The sequence below is a fragment of the Dendrobates tinctorius genome, unplaced genomic scaffold, assembly GCF_039654945.1.
Source record: "Dendrobates tinctorius isolate UK_male_01 unplaced genomic scaffold, ASM3965494v1 ptg000060l, whole genome shotgun sequence".
In the NCBI taxonomy this organism is placed as follows: domain Eukaryota; kingdom Metazoa; phylum Chordata; class Amphibia; order Anura; family Dendrobatidae; genus Dendrobates; species Dendrobates tinctorius.
This window is the reverse complement of record NW_027361728.1, coordinates 40,181,437-40,199,326: the sequence shown is the minus strand read 5'-3', so window position 1 is coordinate 40,199,326 and position 17,890 is coordinate 40,181,437. Positions and strand designations below refer to the sequence as shown.

Below are 17,890 nucleotides of genomic sequence, written 5' to 3'. Positions count from 1 at the left end.
TTATTGAAATAATCACACAAAGTTTTTGACCAAATTTCTTATTCTGCTAATCCAACAGAATTCCTTGTTGTCCTGTAAAAAAAACAAAAAAAACCAACAATATCCATACCTCTCCGCCGTTCTGTCAGGTCCCCGCTGCAATCCATCACAAGGGGTTAACTAGTTTACAACAGGGACCGGTGCTAATGCTACTGGCCCCGCTATAAACCACTGCTGAATGAATGAAATCATGTCTGCGCAGGTGTCCCGGCTGACCGGAGATGAACTAATAAGCGTGGGAAAGTTTCTGAACTTTTTCCCACGCTCCAGAGTTCACCTCCGGTCAGCCGGGGACTCCGCGCAGCCTCAGTGACTTCCGCTGATGTCACTGAGGCTGCGCGGAGTCCCCGGCTGACCGGTGGTGAACTGACAGCGTGGGAAAAAGTTCAGAAACTTTCCCACGCTTATTAGTTCATCCCCGGTCAGCCGGGGCGCCTGCACAGAGATGAATTCATTCAGAGTGGGCAGCTTACAGAAAATAAGCTTGTCACTTCTTTTATCTGCTTTAGAGTTTCTGAACCTTGAAGCAAATAAAGGAAGTGACATAACATTGACTATGTGCACAACAATGTTCACTTTATGGGGTGGTTTTGCATAGACCAGAGTAAAACTTGGTGGCTGTGCCAGCATATAATCATCACTATGTCCACATACCTTAAGGTTCTGTGCACACGGTGTGTTTTTCAGGCTGGTTCTGCACAGAATCCACTTGAAAAAAACACCACAAAAGCTCCCCATAGAATGAACAATAATGCACAGCAATATCAAAACAACAGTGCCCTTGGTCAGTCTAATGTCATGTCTTTTAACCTCTTCAGGGTTTGGAAACCGTGAAGCAGGTAAATGAAGTGACATGCTCATTCCTAGTGGAAGCTGCCCGCAAACCCGACACCAGAACGACAAAGTCACCTCAGGAAGATGACTCTCCTCAAGAAAACATAAGGGTAAGTGAACACAACTTTTTTTTTTCCAGGAGGATTCCAGCTAAGAAAATCTACCACAAATTTCTCAAAAGAACAAACATAAACATTCCTATATAAAAATGACCTGCTGTGTATATGTTCAGTCTTGCAAACATCTTTTCAGTACTTCGGGTTTCTAAAAACGCCACATTGTTAAAATAAGTTGTCTGTCTATTGCTCTGAAGTTTTTCACACATAAGACGCTTTGTACTTTACAATAAAAGTCAATGGGAAAACTCAAAAGACTCTTGGAAGACAACCGGACATTTATTGGAGCATTTTGACACTGTTTTTGCTTTAAAAAAAAAAAACACGCTAGCTGTTTCTTCATTATTCACTGGTCTAGAGAAAAAAACACTGGAAAACTCCAGTAAAGAAGATGTCAATGTCACTAAAGCCATGGGGAAACCCTCAAAAAAAGGTCAAAACTGTCAGAACACTGAGGAAATGACTGAAAAAAACACACAATAGACTCTTCTGGAACAAAAACAGTGATCTTTTTCGACTGAGCATCTTCTTCTTGAAAAACTTGGCAGCTTCGCCTGTGCTTGAGAGACTCCATGTGTATGTACCCTAAAACTGCTCAAGGCAATGCTTCAGAAAAAGAAATTATCTTTCAAAAACTCCGCAAAACTGGAGCTTTTCCTGAAGTGGTATTTGCTTGAAAACCTGTAATTATTAAACTCCTGTAAAATCTCTGTGAATGCAGCCTTAGTCCCAAGTGATGCTTTGTAATATAAAACATGCAATATTGCTAAATGCGATGAAACATAATACAGGAGAATTTGCTGACATTTTAGATGATTAATGCAGTAAGCTGTTTTACTTACCAAGTTCTTTTATGCCAGTAGCTGTCAGACCACAGTTATTCAGGTTTATAAACTGATATTCTGCTTTTTTACCAAACTTCTCCATAAATTGCTGTACCTTCAACCATCCGGATGTTTCTGAATCCAGCTCATCCTCATCTGTGTAATGCACAATATTGTAAGTAAATGATACATTGACCGGGGGATATCATTCTATATGTAGGGGAGCTGTGGGCCCATCGTACTGTGTACAGGGCAGCTGTGGGCCCATCATACTGTGTATAGACGAGTTGTACATGGGGAACTCAGGGGACATTATTAAATGTTAACCCCTTAGCGACAGAGCCAGTTTGCAGCTTAATGACCAGGCCAATTTTTACAATTCTGACCACTGTCACTTTATGAGGTTATAACTCTGGAACGCTTTAATGGATCCTGCTGATTCTGAGATTGTTTTTTCGTGACATATTGTACTTCATGTTAGTGGTAAAATTTCTTCAATAAGTCTTGTGTTTATTTATGAAAAAAACAGAAATATGGCAAAAAATTTTAAAATTTTGCAATTTTAAAACTTTAAATTTTTATGCCCTTAAATCAGAGAGATGTGTCACATTAATTTCTTAATAAATAACATTTCCCACATGTCTACTTTACATCAGAACAATTTTGGAAGCAAAATTTTTTTTTGTTAGGAAGTTATAAGGGTTAAAAGTTGACCAGCGATTTCTCATTTTTACAACAAAATTTACAAAGCCATTTTTTTTAGGGACCACATCATATTTAAAGTCATTTTGAGGGGTGTACATGACAGAAAATACCCAAAAGTGGCACCATTCTAAAAACTAGACCCCTCAAGGTGCTCAAAACCACATTCAAGAAGTTTATTAACCCTTTAAGTGCTTCACAGGAACGAAAGCAATGTGGATGGAAAAAATTAACATTTAACTTTTTTTTGGAAAAAAATTACTTCAGAACCAATTTTTTTTATTTTCACAAGTGTTAAAAGAGAAAATCAACCACAAAATTTGTTGTACAATTTCTCCTGAATACGCCGATATCCCATATGTGGGGGTAAACCCCTTTTTCAGCACACGGCAGAGCTCGCAAGGGATGGAGCACCGTTTGACTTTTTCAACGCAGAATTGGCTAGAATTAAGATCGGATGCCATGTTGCGTTCGGAGAGCCCTTAATGTGCCTAAACAGTGGAAAACTCCAACAAGTGACCCCATTTTGGAAACTAGACCCATTAAGGAACTTATCTAGATGTGTGGTGAGCACTTTGAACCTTCAAGTGCTTCACAGAAGTTTATAACATAGAGCCGTGAAAATAAGAAATCCATTTTTTTTTCCACAGAAATGATCTTTTAGCCCCCAAATTTTTATTTTTACAAGGGTAACAGGAGAAATCATACCCCCACAGTTATTATGCGATTTGTCCTGAGTACGCTGATACCCCATATGTGGGGAGGAACCACTGTTTGGGCGCATGGGAGAGCTTGGAAGGGAAGGAGTGCCATTTTGGAATGCAGACTTTGATGGAATGGTCTGCGGGCATCATGTTGCGTTTGCAGAGCCCCTGATGGGCCTAAACAGTGGAAACCCCCAACAAGTGACTCCATTTTGGAAACTAGACCCATGAAGGAACTTATCTAGATGTGTGGTGAGCACTTTGAACCTTCAAGTGCTTCACAGAAGTTTATAACGTAGAGCCGTGAAAATAAGAAATCCATTTTTTTTTCCACAGAAATGATCTTTTCGCCCCCAAATTTTTATTTTTACAAGGGTAACAGGAGAAATCATACCCCCACAGTTATTATGCGATTTGTCCTGAGTACGCTGATACCCCATATGTGGGGAGGAACCACTGTTTGGGCGCATGGGAGAGCTTGGAAGGGAAGGAGTGCCATTTTGGAATGCAGACTTTGATGGAATGGTCTGCGGGCATCATGTTGTGTTTGCAGAGCCCCTGATGGGCCTAAACAGTGGAAACCCCCAACAAGTGACTCCATTTTGGAAACTAGACCCATGAAGGAACTTATCTAGATGTGTGGTGAGCACTTTGAACCTTCAAGTGCTTCACAGAAGTTTATAACGTAGAGCCGTGAAAATAAGAAATTCATTTTTTTTCCACAAAAATGATCTTTTCACCCCCAAATTTTTATTTTTACAAGGGTAACAGGAGAAATCATACCCCCACAGTTATTATGCGATTTGTCCTGAGTACGCTGATACCCCATATGTGGGGAGGAACCACTGTTTGGGCGCATGGGAGAGCTCGGAAGGGAAGGAGTGCCATTTTGGAATGCAGACTTTGATGGAATGGTCTGCGGGCATCATGTTGCGTTTGCAGAGCCCCTGATGGGCCTAAACAGTGGAAACCCCCAACAAGTGACTCCATTTTGGAAACTAGACCCATGAAGGAACTTATCTAGATGTGTGGTGAGCACTTTGAACCTTCAAGTGCTTCACAGAAGTTTATAACGTAGAGCTGTGAAAATAAGAAATCCATTTTTTTTCCACAAAAATGATCTTTTCGCGCCCAAATTTTTATTTTTACAAGGGTAACAGGAGAAATCATACCCCCACAGTTATTATGCGATTTGTCCTGAGTACACTGATACCCCATATGTGGGGGGGAACCACTGTTTGGGCGCATGGGAGAGCTCGGAAGGGAAGGAGTGCCATTTTGGAATGCAGACTTTGATGAAATGGTCTGCGGGCATCATGTTGCATTTGCAGAGCCCCTGATGGGCCTAAACAGTGGAAACCCCCCACAAGTGACCCCATTTTGGAAATTAGACCCCCTAAGGAACTTATCTAGATGTGTGGTGAGTAGTGTTGAGCATTCCGATACCGCAAGTATTGGGTATCGGCCGATATTAGCGGTATCGGAATTCCGATACTTAATTCCGATACTTTTGTCATATCGGATTCCGGAATCGGAATCGGAATAGGAAGTTCCCATCATGCTATGAGCCTGCTTGCTTTGATTAAGCCAATGGGAATCCTCCGAAGTGTGGGCACATCCTGTTAGGCATGTAGGCATGTTAACTATTGGCATGGCTGTGATTGGCTGCCGAAATGATGTCATGATGCACTATAAAAGCCACCGCAGCCGCCATTTCTGGTCACTCTGCTGTGAATTCAGTTAGGGACAGGCTGCTGTAGAAGACTGTGAGGGACAGTTAGAAATAGCGATTCCACCAAACATCTAGTGCTTTACCCAGGCTACATAAACCACCACTGTAGCCTTCTTTGCCCTAGCAGCAGTGTTCACAGCTGTCTGCAAGGGCTGTGTGAGTGCAGCTCACGCTGTGGAGTGGGTCCTGCAGCCACGTCAGGCTGTAGGCCACCCAGTGTGATCACTGCTGCCTCATACATCTTTTATTTTTTGAGCTGCATTTTTTACATAATTTCAATCTAGTGTGCTTCCATCCGTATCCATATACATTGGTTGCAAACACTAGTAGTAGACAGCGGAGCCTTTCTGCAGCCTTTCAGTGCTAGTGTCCACTTTGCTGCACTGTTCACGGCTGTCTGAGAGGTCTCTGACTGTGTGTGAGTGCAGCTCACGCTGAGTAGTGTGTCCTGCAGCTACGTCTGGCTGTAGGACGCTCAGCGTGCGTCAGGGCCTCACACATATTTTTATTTGAGTGCAGCTCATTTTTTCTTCTATTAGTGTGCATCCATCCGTCTCCATCTACGGTGGTTGCAAACACTATAAAGGAGTACACAGCGGAGCCTTTCTGCAGCCTGTCAGTGCCAGTGCCCACTTAGCTGCACTGTTGACGGCTGTCTGAGAGGCCTCTGACTGTGTGTGAGTGCAGCTCACACTGAGTAGTGTCCTGCAGCTACGTCTGGTTGTAGGACGCTCAACGTGCGTCACTGCCTCACACATATTTGTCTTTGAGTGCAGCTCATTTTTTCTTCTCCTATTAGTGTGCATCCATCCGTATCCATCAACATTGGTTGGTTGCAAACACTATATAGGAGTAGATAGAGGAGCCTTTTTTTCTGGCTTGTGCCCTGCCGGCGCAGCCAGATTAGTATTACCCAATTTTTTTGGAGCCTCATCTTTTGCATTGTAGGTTACCTGCCTGCATTGTAATAGCTCCAAAAAGTTGGTGATACTATCAGTTTCAATTCTTTGTTCACATACTTTGAGTTTGTTTCCAACAAAGAAACCACAAAAAAAGTTCACCAAACACTACATTTTGAACTTGTGTAGGCCACATCAGCTCCTATTAAAGTCTAGTCCACACACACACACACTTCATAAAATTAGTGTTTCTTGTACCTGTAACCAGCTGTTCAGGAATAAGCACACTAAGGCCCCCCTTTGTACTTTTTTGCCTATCTTAAGCAGTCTTGCAAGATGAAGAAGGCAGGGAGTAAGGCGCGTGGGCGTGGGCGTGGAGTTTCAGCAGGGAGAGGACGTGGGGATTCTGCAGGGAGAGGACGTGGGGATTCTACAGGTAGAGGACGTGGGGATTCTGGGCCTGCTGCGGGCACCAGTGGATCAGCATCCCCCAGTTTTAGCAGGCAACAGTCCTTTATGCGCAGCTTTGTAGGACCTCAACGTACCCCACTGCTGCGGGAGGAACAAATTGAAGCCGTTGTCGGATGGATGGCAGCTAACGCATCGACTTCAATTACTTCCGCATCCTCTCAGGGTCAGAGCACCGAAGAGCAACCATCTGTCTCTTCACCACCTGCCAAAGTGCCCAGGCAGTCAGAGAGACATGGACAGGAGCCATCACAGTCTCTACTTCTGTTCTCGGAATCTGTTGGCTTGGAAAGAGGGGGCCAGCCAAGCAGCATTCCTGAATGTGAAGAAGAGGGAGTATGCAGTGATGCGCAACTTCTTTGTCCCTCTGAATCTGAAGAGGCGAGTGGGCCAGTGCCTATGGTCAGCACACCTCAGTACGCATCAGATGATGACGAGACTCAGTTGCCACTTTCTGGTGCGTACGGTGCTGGCAAGACAACCCTGGAGAAGCAGCTGTTTGAAGAGGGGAGGGAAGATGATGAGGTCCTTGACCCATCATGGCGTGAGCAACAGGAAGGTGGTGGGAGCAGCTCGGAGGAAGAGATTCCCCTACCGGCCAAAACAGGAGGCAGAGGGAGGGGGAAGACTTGGTTGCCTGTACCCTCCACTTCGGCACCCGTTAGGAGCATTCCTCCTTCCAAAGGCAAACCGGGCGCTCACAAGAGTTGCAGTGCGTGGTCCTTTTTTGACACAGTTGCAGATGACATTTGCTTTGTCAAATGCAAGCTGTGTCATCAGAGAGTCAAAAGAGGGAGAAATGTCAGCAACCTCAATACCACAAATATGTGGAAACATGTGCGCACCAAGCACGAGTTGGAGTTGCAGAGACACCCTGAAGACGTAGGCCAACGTACAGCACCACCTACCACCTCTTCAGTTCGTGTTGGGCCCTCTTCCTCCAGCTCACACACTGCTGGTTCGGCTTCCTCACAGGATCGCCAAGGAAGAACCTCTGCCACTGTTGTCCGGAGACCCTGTCAGATTACACCCATAGCAGCACGTTCCCATCCATCACAGCCATCGGTAGCACAGGCATGGGATAAAAGGCGCCCTTACTCGGCAAACCATCCCCGAGCACAGTCTCTGAATGCTGGCATTGCCAAACTTCTGGCAGTTGAAATGCTGTCATTCAGGCTGGTGGACACTGACACCTTCCGGGACTTAATGGCATTGGCAGTCCCCCAATACAACGTGCCCAGCCGCTTTTATTTCAGCAGGCGAGCCGTCCCTGCCCTGCAGAAACATGTTGAGGGCAAAATAAAACATGCGCTACTAAACGCCGTTAGTAGCAAGGTCCACCTGACCACCGATGCGTGGACCAGTAACCATGGACAGGGACGATACCTTTCCCTCACTGCCCACTGGGTCAATGTTGTGGAGCCGGGTACGGATCTGGAGAGTGGAGCTGTACGTGTTCTTCCAACGCCACGGATTGCAGGACTCCAGTCTGTACACATAGACTCCTCCTCCTACTCAAGTTCCTCAGAAACAGCAGAGCAGGAGCCTGTTACGACCGATATGAGCACAGCCGTGGCCAAACGTCAACAGGCTGTACTCAAATTAATTTCTTTGGGGAATCGAAGCCACACAGCGCAGGAGCTCTGGAATGCTATCAAGCTGGAGAGCGATGTGTGGTTTGGGCCAGCGAATCTCCAGCCGGGCTTGGTAGTGTGTGACAATGGCCGAAATCTGGTGGCAGCTCTTGGCCTAGGCAACCTCACACACATCCCATGTCTGGCACATGTTCTTAACTTGGTCGTGCAGAGCTTTCTGAGGGACTATCCGGATCTTGCTGCACTGTTGCACAAGGTCCGCATAGAGTGCGCTCACTTGCGACGTTCCAGCACGGCAAGATCGCGCCTCGCTGCTCTGCAGCGACGATTTGGCCTTCCGGAACATCGCATCATATGTGACCTACCCACCCGGTGGAATTCAACGTTACATATGTTGGAGCGGTTGTGTGAGCAGCAGGCAGCAGTCATGGAGTACCAGCTGCATCAGGCGCAAACAAGTCGCACTGTGCGCCGTTCACACTTCAGCACCATTGAGTGGGCCTCTATGAAGGACATCTGCCTCGTTTTGCGTGCCTTCGATGAATCCACGCGGATGGCGAGTGCAGATGATGCACTAGTCAGCATGACTGTCCCCCTTATCTGCCTGCTTCAACAAACACTGCAAGCACTAAGGGATGAGGTTTCAGAAGAGGTGGAGGATGAGGAGTCCCAAATGCCATCTGCTTCTGGACAGTCTGCGCTACGTGTTTCCTCACAAAGGCCTAGGCAGGGGACACTTTGTGAGGAGGATGAGGAGGAGTCGATGGAGGAGGAAGACATCTCTCCAGAGGAGGGAGGTACACAAACCTCTACTCAGTATGTACAGCGAGGGTGGGGTGATGCAGAGCAGGCCGAGGTCACGCCTCAAACAGGGGACAGCGGTTCTTTGGCAGTTGGGAGTCTGCAGCACATGGTTGATTTCATGCTGCAGTGCCTGAGAAACGACTGCCGCATCGCCCACATTCTCGTCTCGGCTGATTATTGGGTGTACACCCTCCTAGATCCTCGCTACCGGGACAGCGTACAAAGGCTCATACCAACGTTGAACCGGGAGCGTAAAATGCGGGAGTACGAAGAGTCACTGGTGCAGTCCATAATGTTTTCCATTCCACCCGACAGCATTGTTGCTAGTGCTTTACAAAGCAGCTCTGTGCGTCGAGGCAGTGGAGGAAACTCTGCACAAAGAGGGAGCAGAGGCAGCGCCGCAGCACAAGGCAAGACCACTATGGCCCAAATGTGGCAAAGTTTTGTGTGTCCACCACAATTGTCTACACCATCAGCGACGCCTCGAGTCAGCAGGAGGCAACGCTTCCGTCAGATGGTGTCAGACTACATGTCTTGCCCTGTCGCTCTACTCCCAGATGGCTCTTCCCCCTTCAAGTTTTGGGTCTCTAAGCTGGATACATGGCCAGAGCTTAGCCAGTATGCATTGGAGGTGCTGGCTTGCCCTGCTGCCAGTGTATTATCGGAACGTGTCTTTAGTGCCGCAGGTGGTGTACTAACAGACCGTCGCACGCGACTATCTTCCGATAATGTTGACCGGCTGACTTTTCTGAAAATGAACAAGGCCTGGATCTCCAAAGACTTTGCCATTCCTCTTACAGACTAAATTAGTGGTTGGCAACTGTATCCAGGTCTGCTGGTGTGTTCATTTTTCTACCACCTGAACTATAATCCCTTTGCTTCAACACAGCCAGTTGTCGCTCAGATGTGTCGTCTGCACAGAGAAACACACTAGCTCCTGTGTTAGTGGGGTTCAGTAATGCCAGCTGATCCCCTGGTGTGTGGACGGCAAAGTCACCAGCTCCATCAACATTCAAACCACTACTGATTTTTAACCGTGCCCAACTTAGGTCTCTGGCTCCACTGTCTCTACTATTTCCCCTGACCTCCAACCCCGCCATCTACATCTCTGAAGTGGCGTCAGCACAATCTACACTTGTTCCTGTGTTCCTGTGGCTCAGTCCCATCAGTTTATCCCCTGATGTGTGTCCGGCAAGGTCTCCTGCTCTGTCCACATTCCCATAACCAGTAGTGGGAATGAGGACAGAGCTGGCGAACTTGCCGGACAAACATCAGGGGATCAACTGACGGGACTGAGCATCAGTAACACAGGAACAAGTGTAGATTGTGCTGACGCCACTTCAGAGATGTAGCTGGCGGGGTTGGAGGCCAGGGTAAATAGTAGAGACAGTGGAGCCAGAGGCCTAAGTGGAGCATGGTTAGAATCAGTAGTAGTCCACAACCTCCATAAAAACCGCTGCCCATTGGCCTCTGCATGCGGCATGCGTAATCCTGGGCTCCAACAGCTTCAGTTGGTGTTCAGAAGTGTCGTCTCCACAGAGCCAAACACCTTCGTTAGAGTGTTAGTGGGGTTCAGCACTGCCAGCTGTTCCCCTGCTGTGGAGATGGCAAGTCTCCTGCTGCCTTCACCTGCCAAAATCCAGTAGGCCCCAGCCTGCTCCTCGCCTAATCCTGGGCTCCAACAGCGTCAGTTGGTGTTCAGAAGTGTCGTCTCCACAGAGCCAAACACCTTCGTTAGAGTGTTAGTGGGGTTCAGCACTGCCAGCTGTTCCCCTGCTGTGGAGATGGCAAGTCTCCTGCTGCCTTCACCTGCCAAAATCCAGTAGGCCCCAGCCTGCTCCTCGCCTAATCCTGGGCTCCAACAGCGTCAGTTGGTGTTCAGAAGTGTCGTCTCCACAGAGCCAAACACCTTCGTTAGAGTGTTAGTGGGGTTCAGCACTGCCAGCTGTTCCCCTGCTGTGGAGATGGCAAGTCTCCTGCTGCCTTCACCTGCCAAAATCCAGTAGGCCCCAGCCTGCTCCTCGCCTAATCCTGGGCTCCAACAGCGTCAGTTGGTGTTCAGAAGTGTCGTCTCCACAGAGCCAAACACCTTCGTTAGAGTGTTAGTGGGGTTCAGCACTGCCAGCTGTTCCCCTGCTGTGGAGATGGCAAGTCTCCTGCTGCCTTCACCTGCCAAAATCCAGTAGGCCCCAGCCTGCTCCTCGCCTAATCCTGGGCTCCAACAGCGTCAGTTGGTGTTCAGAAGTGTCGTCTCCACAGAGCCAAACACCTTCGTTAGAGTGTTAGTGGGGTTCAGCACTGCCAGCTGTTCCCCTGCTGTGGAGATGGCAAGTCTCCTGCTGCCTTCACCTGCCAAAATCCAGTAGGCCCCAGCCTGCTCCTCGCCTAATCCTGGGCTCCAACAGCGTCAGTTGGTGTTCAGAAGTGTCGTCTCCACAGAGCCAAACACCTTCGTTAGAGTGTTAGTGGGGTTCAGCACTGCCAGCTGTTCCCCTGCTGTGGAGATGGCAAGTCTCCTGCTGCCTTCACCTGCCAAAATCCAGTAGGCCCCAGCCTGCTCCTCGCCTAATCCTGGGCTCCAACAGCGTCAGTTGGTGTTCAGAAGTGTCGTCTCCACAGAGCCAAACACCTTCGTTAGAGTGTTAGTGGGGTTCAGCACTGCCAGCTGTTCCCCTGCTGTGGAGATGGCAAGTCTCCTGCTGCCTTCACCTGCCAAAATCCAGTAGGCCCCAGCCTGCTCCTCGCCTAATCCTGGGCTCCAACAGCGTCAGTTGGTGTTCAGAAGTGTCGTCTCCACAGAGCCAAACACCTTCGTTAGAGTGTTAGTGGGGTTCAGCACTGCCAGCTGTTCCCCTGCTGTGGAGATGGCAAGTCTCCTGCTGCCTTCACCTGCCAAAATCCAGTAGGCCCCAGCCTGCTCCTCGCCTAATCCTGGGCTCCAACAGCGTCAGTTGGTGTTCAGAAGTGTCGTCTCCACAGAGCCAAACACATTCGTTAGAGTGTTAGTGGGGTTCAGCACTGCCAGCTGTTCCCCTGCTGTGGAGATGGCAAGTCTCCTGCTGCCTTCACCTGCCAAAATCCAGTAGGCCCCAGCCTGCTCCTCGCCTAATCCTGGGCTCCAACAGCGTCAGTTGGTGTTCAGAAGTGTCGTCTCCACAGAGCCAAACACCTTCGTTAGAGTGTTAGTGGGGTTCAGCACTGCCAGCTGTTCCCCTGCTGTGGAGATGGCAAGTCTCCTGCTGCCTTCACGTGCCAAAATCCAGTAGGCCACAGCCTGCTCCTCGCCTAATCCTGGGCTCCAACAGCGTCAGTTGGTGTTCAGAAGTGTCGTCTCCACAGAGCCAAACACATTCGTTCAAGTGTTAGTGGGGTTCATCATTGCCAGCTGATCCCCTGCTGTGGAGATGGCAGTCTCTCCTGCTGTCTCCGCATTACAAAGACAGTAGGCCTCTGCCTACACCCTCCTATTTCCTGGGCTTCAACACAGCCAGTTGTAGTTCGGAAGTGCCGTCCACACGGAAAGAGATACTTGCTCCCGTGTCTCAGTGGGGTTCAGTAACGTCAGCTGATCCCCTGCTGTGTGGATGGCAGTCTCTCCTGCTGTCACCTCATTCAAAATACAGTAGGCCTCTGCCTACACCCTCCTATTTCCTGGGCTTCAACACAGCCAGTTGTAGTTCGGAAGTGCCGTCCACACGGAAAGAGATACTTGCTCCCGTGTCTCAGTGGGGTTCAGTAACGTCAGCTGATCCCCTGCTGTGTGGATGGCAGTCTCTCCTGCTGTCACCTCATTCAAAATACAGTAGGCCTCTGCCTACACCCTCCTATTTCCTGGGCTTCAACACAGCCAGTTGTAGTTCGGAAGTGCCGTCCACACGGAAAGAGATACTTGCTCCCGTGTCTCAGTGGGGTTCAGTAACGTCAGCTGATCCCCTGCTGTGTGGATGGCAGTCTCTCCTGCTGTCACCTCATTCAAAATACAGTAGGCCTCTGCCTACACCCTCCTATTTCCTGGGCTTCAACACAGCCAGTTGTAGTTCGGAAGTGCCGTCCACACGGAAAGAGATACTTGCTCCCGTGTCTCAGTGGGGTTCAGTAACGTCAGCTGATCCCCTGCTGTGTGGATGGCAGTCTCTCCTGCTGTCACCTCATTCAAAATACAGTAGGCCTCTGCCTACACCCTCCTATTTCCTGGGCTTCAACACAGCCAGTTGTAGTTCGGAAGTGCCGTCCACACGGAAAGAGATACTTGCTCCCGTGTCTCAGTGGGGTTCAGTAACGTCAGCTGATCCCCTGCTGTGTGGATGGCAGTCTCTCCTGCTGTAAACTCATTCAAAATACAGTAGGCCTCTGCCTACACCCTCCTATTTCCTGGGCTTCAACACAGCCAGTTGTAGTTCGGAAGTGCCGTCCACACGGAAAGAGATACTTGCTCCCGTGTCTCAGTGGGGTTCAGTAATGTCAGCTGATCCCCTGCTGTGTGGATGGCAGTCTCTCCTGCTGTCACCTCATTCAAAATACAGTAGGCCTCTGCCTACACCCTCCTATTTCCTGGGCTTCAACACAGCCAGTTGTAGTTCGGAAGTGCCGTCCACACGGAAAGAGATACTTGCTCCCGTGTCTCAGTGGGGTTCAGTAACGTCAGCTGATCCCCTGCTGTGTGGATGGCAGTCTCTCTGCTGTAAACTCATTCAAAATACAGTAGGCCTCTGCCTACACCCTCCTATTTCCTGGGCTTCAACACAGCCAGTTGTAGTTCGGAAGTGCCGTCCACACGGAAAGAGATACTTGCTCCCGTGTCTCAGTGGGGTTCAGTAACGTCAGCTGATCCCCTGCTGTGTGGATGGCAGTCTCTCCTGCTGTAAACTCATTCAAAATACAGTAGGCCTCTGCCTACACCCTCCTATTTCCTGGGCTTCAACACAGCCAGTTGTAGTTCGGAAGTGCCGTCCACACGGAAAGAGATATTTGCTCCCGTGTCTCAGTGGGGTTCAGTAATGTCAGCTGATCCCCTGCTGTGTGGATGGCAAAGTCTCCTGCTGCCTACACAGTCGTACCACTACTGATTTTTAACCGTGCTCCAATTAGGCCTGTGGCTCCACTGTCTCTCGTATTTCCCCTGTCCTCCAACCCTGCCAGTTACAGCTCCGAAGTGGCGTCTGCACAATCCACACTTGTTCCTGTGTTACAAGTGTTCAGTCCGGTCAGTTAATCCCCTGACGTGTGTCCGGCAATGTCGCCTGCTCTGTCCACATTCCCATTATGGGAATGTGGACAGAGCAGGCGACATTGCCGGACACACATCAGGGGATTAACTGACCGGACTGAACACCTGTAACACAGGAACAAGTGTGGATTGTGCAGACGCCACTTCGGAGCTGTAACTGGCGGGGTTGGAGGACAGGGGAAATACGAAAATCAGTGAAGCCACAGGCCTAAGTGGAGCTTGGTTCAAATTAGTAGTCTACAACCGATCTTAAAATTTCTTCAATGCAGCCTAAGCCTGCTCCGTGCTTGTCCCTGGGCTTCAACACAGCCAGTTGTTGCTCGGAAGTGCCGTCTTCACAGAGTAAAACACTAGCTCCTGTGTTTGTGGGGTTCAGTAACGTCAGCTGTTCCCCTGCTGTTTTGATGGCAATCTGTCCTGCTGCCTCCCAATTGACAGCACATCAGGCCTCAGCCTGCTAAGTGCTTGTCCTGGGCTCCAACATCGCCAGTTGCTGCTCATAACTGACTTTGGCACGGGTACTCCCTCCTGCCCAGCTTGGTTCCAGCCCTGCCTGCTGTTTCCGGGAAGTGTCAATGTCAGTTTGCCACCCCAAGTTGCCATGTCGTGTTGCGGTTGGGTTAGCCGAGGCTAGGGTGCCAGCAGTTTAGGTGCTTCCTATGTGGACTGCGGGTTCTGGTAAGAAAGGTTTGTTCCATAGTGCCAGTAGGACAAGCACCCCCTGTAGGACTGTGTGATTCGGTAACTGCGGCCAGCTTGCGGCATGCCAACTTTGCTTTTCAGGGGTAACTTCTGATACCCCTCCGGGTTCCAGCACCGTCAGCTGGTTCTCATCAGAGCCTTTGGCCTAGGTGCCTCCATCTCGGTATCCGAGTTCCGGCAACGTCTGCTGGTCCTTGGTAGTGCTTTGTAGCACAGGTACCTCCTGCTTAGTAACCGGGTTCCAGCACCGTCAGCTGGTCCTCGGTTGTGCCATTGGCTCTTATTCCTTCTGCTGCCCCTCCGGGTGCCAGCACTGTCAGCTGGTCCTCGCTATTTCCATTTGCTCTTGCAGCTTATGCTACCCCTCCGGGTTCCAGCACCGTCAGCTGGTTCTCGTCAGAGCCTTTGGCCTAGGTGCCTCCATCTCGGTATCCGAGTTCCGGCAACGTCTGCTGGTCCTTGGTAGTGCTTTGTAGCACAGGTACCTCCTGCTTAGTAACCGGGTTCCAGCACCGTCAGCTGGTCCTCGGTTGTGCCATTGGCTCTTATTCCTTCTGCTGCCCCTCCGGGTGCCAGCACTGTCAGCTGGTCCTCGCTATTTCCATTTGCTCTTGCAGCTTATGCTACCCCTCCGGGTTCCAGCACCGTCAGCTGGTTCTCGTCAGAGCCTTTGGCCTAGGTGCCTCCATCTCGGTATCCGAGTTCCGGCAACGTCTGCTGGTCCTTGGTAGTGCTTTGTAGCACAGGTACCTCCTGCTTAGTAACCGGGTTCCAGCACCGTCAGCTGGTCCTCGGTTGTGCCATTGGCTCTTATTCCTTCTGCTGCCCCTCCGGGTGCCAGCACTGTCAGCTGGTCCTCGCTATTTCCATTTGCTCTTGCAGCTTATGCTACCCCTCCGGGTTCCAGCACCGTCAGCTGGTTCTCGTCAGAGCCTTTGGCCTAGGTGCCTCCATCTCGGTATCCGAGTTCCGGCAACGTCTGCTGGTCCTTGGTAGTGCTTTGTAGCACAGGTACCTCCTGCTTAGTAACCGGGTTCCAGCACCGTCAGCTGGTCCTCGGTAGTGCCATTGGCTCTTGTTCCTTCTGCTGCCCCTCCGGGTGCCAGTACCGTCAGCTGGTTCAAGAGGACAAAGAACAGGAAGACAACCACCAAGATGCAGAACAACAAGAGAGAGAAGACAAAGAAGCATAAAAAAAACAAAGCAGAAGAACATTAAGCATAAGACTAATACTCTGAGCAAATGATATTATCTTATTTATAAGCAGAAGAAGACTAAGCAGTGTATGGGGGTGAGTCCGTTCCTCCTCGTGGTGCCCCTGGAAAAGGCCTGCTGCTGCAGGCCAAACTGAACGCGGACAAATCCTGTTGTAAATCTTTTGTGACAGGCAGAACGGAAGGTGTAAACTTCTAACTTTTCTAGATAACAACTACAGGAATGCCTGACACAAACAAGAATATGATGAAGAAGAATAGGAAGAAGATGAAGAAGCTGAATATGTAGAATAATAATTGTTGAATAAGAAGAATATGAAGAATGTAAGAAAAGGAAGAAGAAGAAGAAGAAGAAGAAGAAGAAGAAGAAGAAGAATGTAAAAAAAGGAATAAGAAGAAGAATGTAAAAAAAGGAAGTAGAAGAAGAAGAAGAAGAATGTAAAAAAAGGAAGTAGAAGAAGAAGAAGAAGAATGTAAAAAAAGGAAGTAGAAGAAGAAGAAGAAGAATGTAAAAAAAGGAAGTAGAAGAAGAAGAAGAAGAATGTAAAAAAAGGAAGTAGAAGAAGAAGACATACATGTCTGGCAAAATATAAATGAGGCTAACATAGTCAATATCTTTGTAACTCCTAACATCTTTAAAAAAAAAGTTTAATTCCTGCTATTCCATTTGATTGGGCTAAACCTCTATGGCTTTAATGTCTCCTCCACCTCCCACAATACATTCTACATTATTCTTAGTTGTTTTTCTTCATGTAGAATTAACCTACAAGGAAAGAAAGGGTTTTTTTTAATTCCGATATTTTGGCCCCATTGACTTGCATTGGTTCCCGGTATCGGAATCGGCGATACCGATACTTTTTTTAAAGATCGGCCGATCCATTCCGATCCGATATTTTCAAGTATCGGCTGGTATCGCTCAACTCTAGTGGTGAGCACTTTGAACCTTCAAGTGCTTCACAGAAGTTTATAACGTAGAGCTGTGAAAATAAGAAATCCATTTTTTTTCCACAAAAATGATCTATTCGCGCCCAAATTTTGATTTTTACAAGGGTAACAGGAGAAATCATACCCCCACAGTTATTATGCGATTTGTCCTGAGTACACTGATACCCCATATGTGGGGGGGAACCACTGTTTGGGCGCATGGGAGAGCTCGGAAGGGAAGGAGTGCCATTTTGGAATGCAGACTTTGATGAAATGGTCTGCGGGCATCATGTTGCATTTGCAGAGCCCCTGATGGGCCTAAACAGTGGAAACCCCCCACAAGTGACCCCATTTTGGAAATTAGACCCCCTAAGGAACTTATCTAGATGTGTGGTGAGCACTTTGAACCCCCAAGCGCGTCACAGAAGTTTATAAACGCAGAGCCGTGAAAATAAAAAGTCTTTTTTAGACCCCAATTTTTAGACCCCCAAAGTTGGTAAATAGTGGAAACCCCTCAATTCTTACTCCAACCCTAACCCCAACACACCCCTAACCCTAATCCCAACCCTAATCCCTAATTCTAATTCTAACCCTAATCCTAGTTCGCCCTAACCCTAACCCTAGCCCTACCCTAGCCCAACCCTAACCCTTAACCCTAGCCCAACCCTAACCCTTAACCCTAGCCCAACCCTAACCCTAGCCCAACCCTAACCCTTAACCCTAGCCCAACCCTAACCCTAGCCTAGCCCTAACCCTAGCCTAACCCTAACCCTAGCCTAACCCTAACCCTAACCCTAGCCTAACCTAACCCTAACCCTAGCCTAACCCTAACCCTAGCCTAACCCTAGCCTAACCCTAGCCTAACCCTAGCCTAACCCTAACCCTAGCCTAACCCTAACCCTAGCCTAACCCTAGCCTAACCATAACCCTAGCCTAACCCTAACCCTAACCCTAGCCTAACCCTAACCCTAGCCTAACCTAACCCTAACCCTAGCCTAACCCTAACCCTAGCCTAACCCTAGCCTAACCCTAACCCTAACCCTAGCCTAACCCTAACCCTAGCCTAACCCTAACCCTAGCCTAACCCTAACCCTAGCCTAACCCTA

General features: G+C 48.8%; 1 protein-coding gene across 1 annotated transcript in view; it reads right to left on the bottom strand.

Moving 5' to 3' along the window:
- LRRC31 (leucine rich repeat containing 31) overlaps window positions 1-17,890 on the bottom strand; it is an 82,990-nt gene that overhangs the window by 45,741 nt on the left and 19,359 nt on the right. Inside the window, exon 3 of the mRNA XM_073578904.1 lies at window positions 1,832-1,969. Coding sequence (XP_073435005.1) covers window positions 1,832-1,969 — 138 coding nt within the window. The remainder of the gene's footprint in view (window positions 1-1,831; window positions 1,970-17,890) is intronic.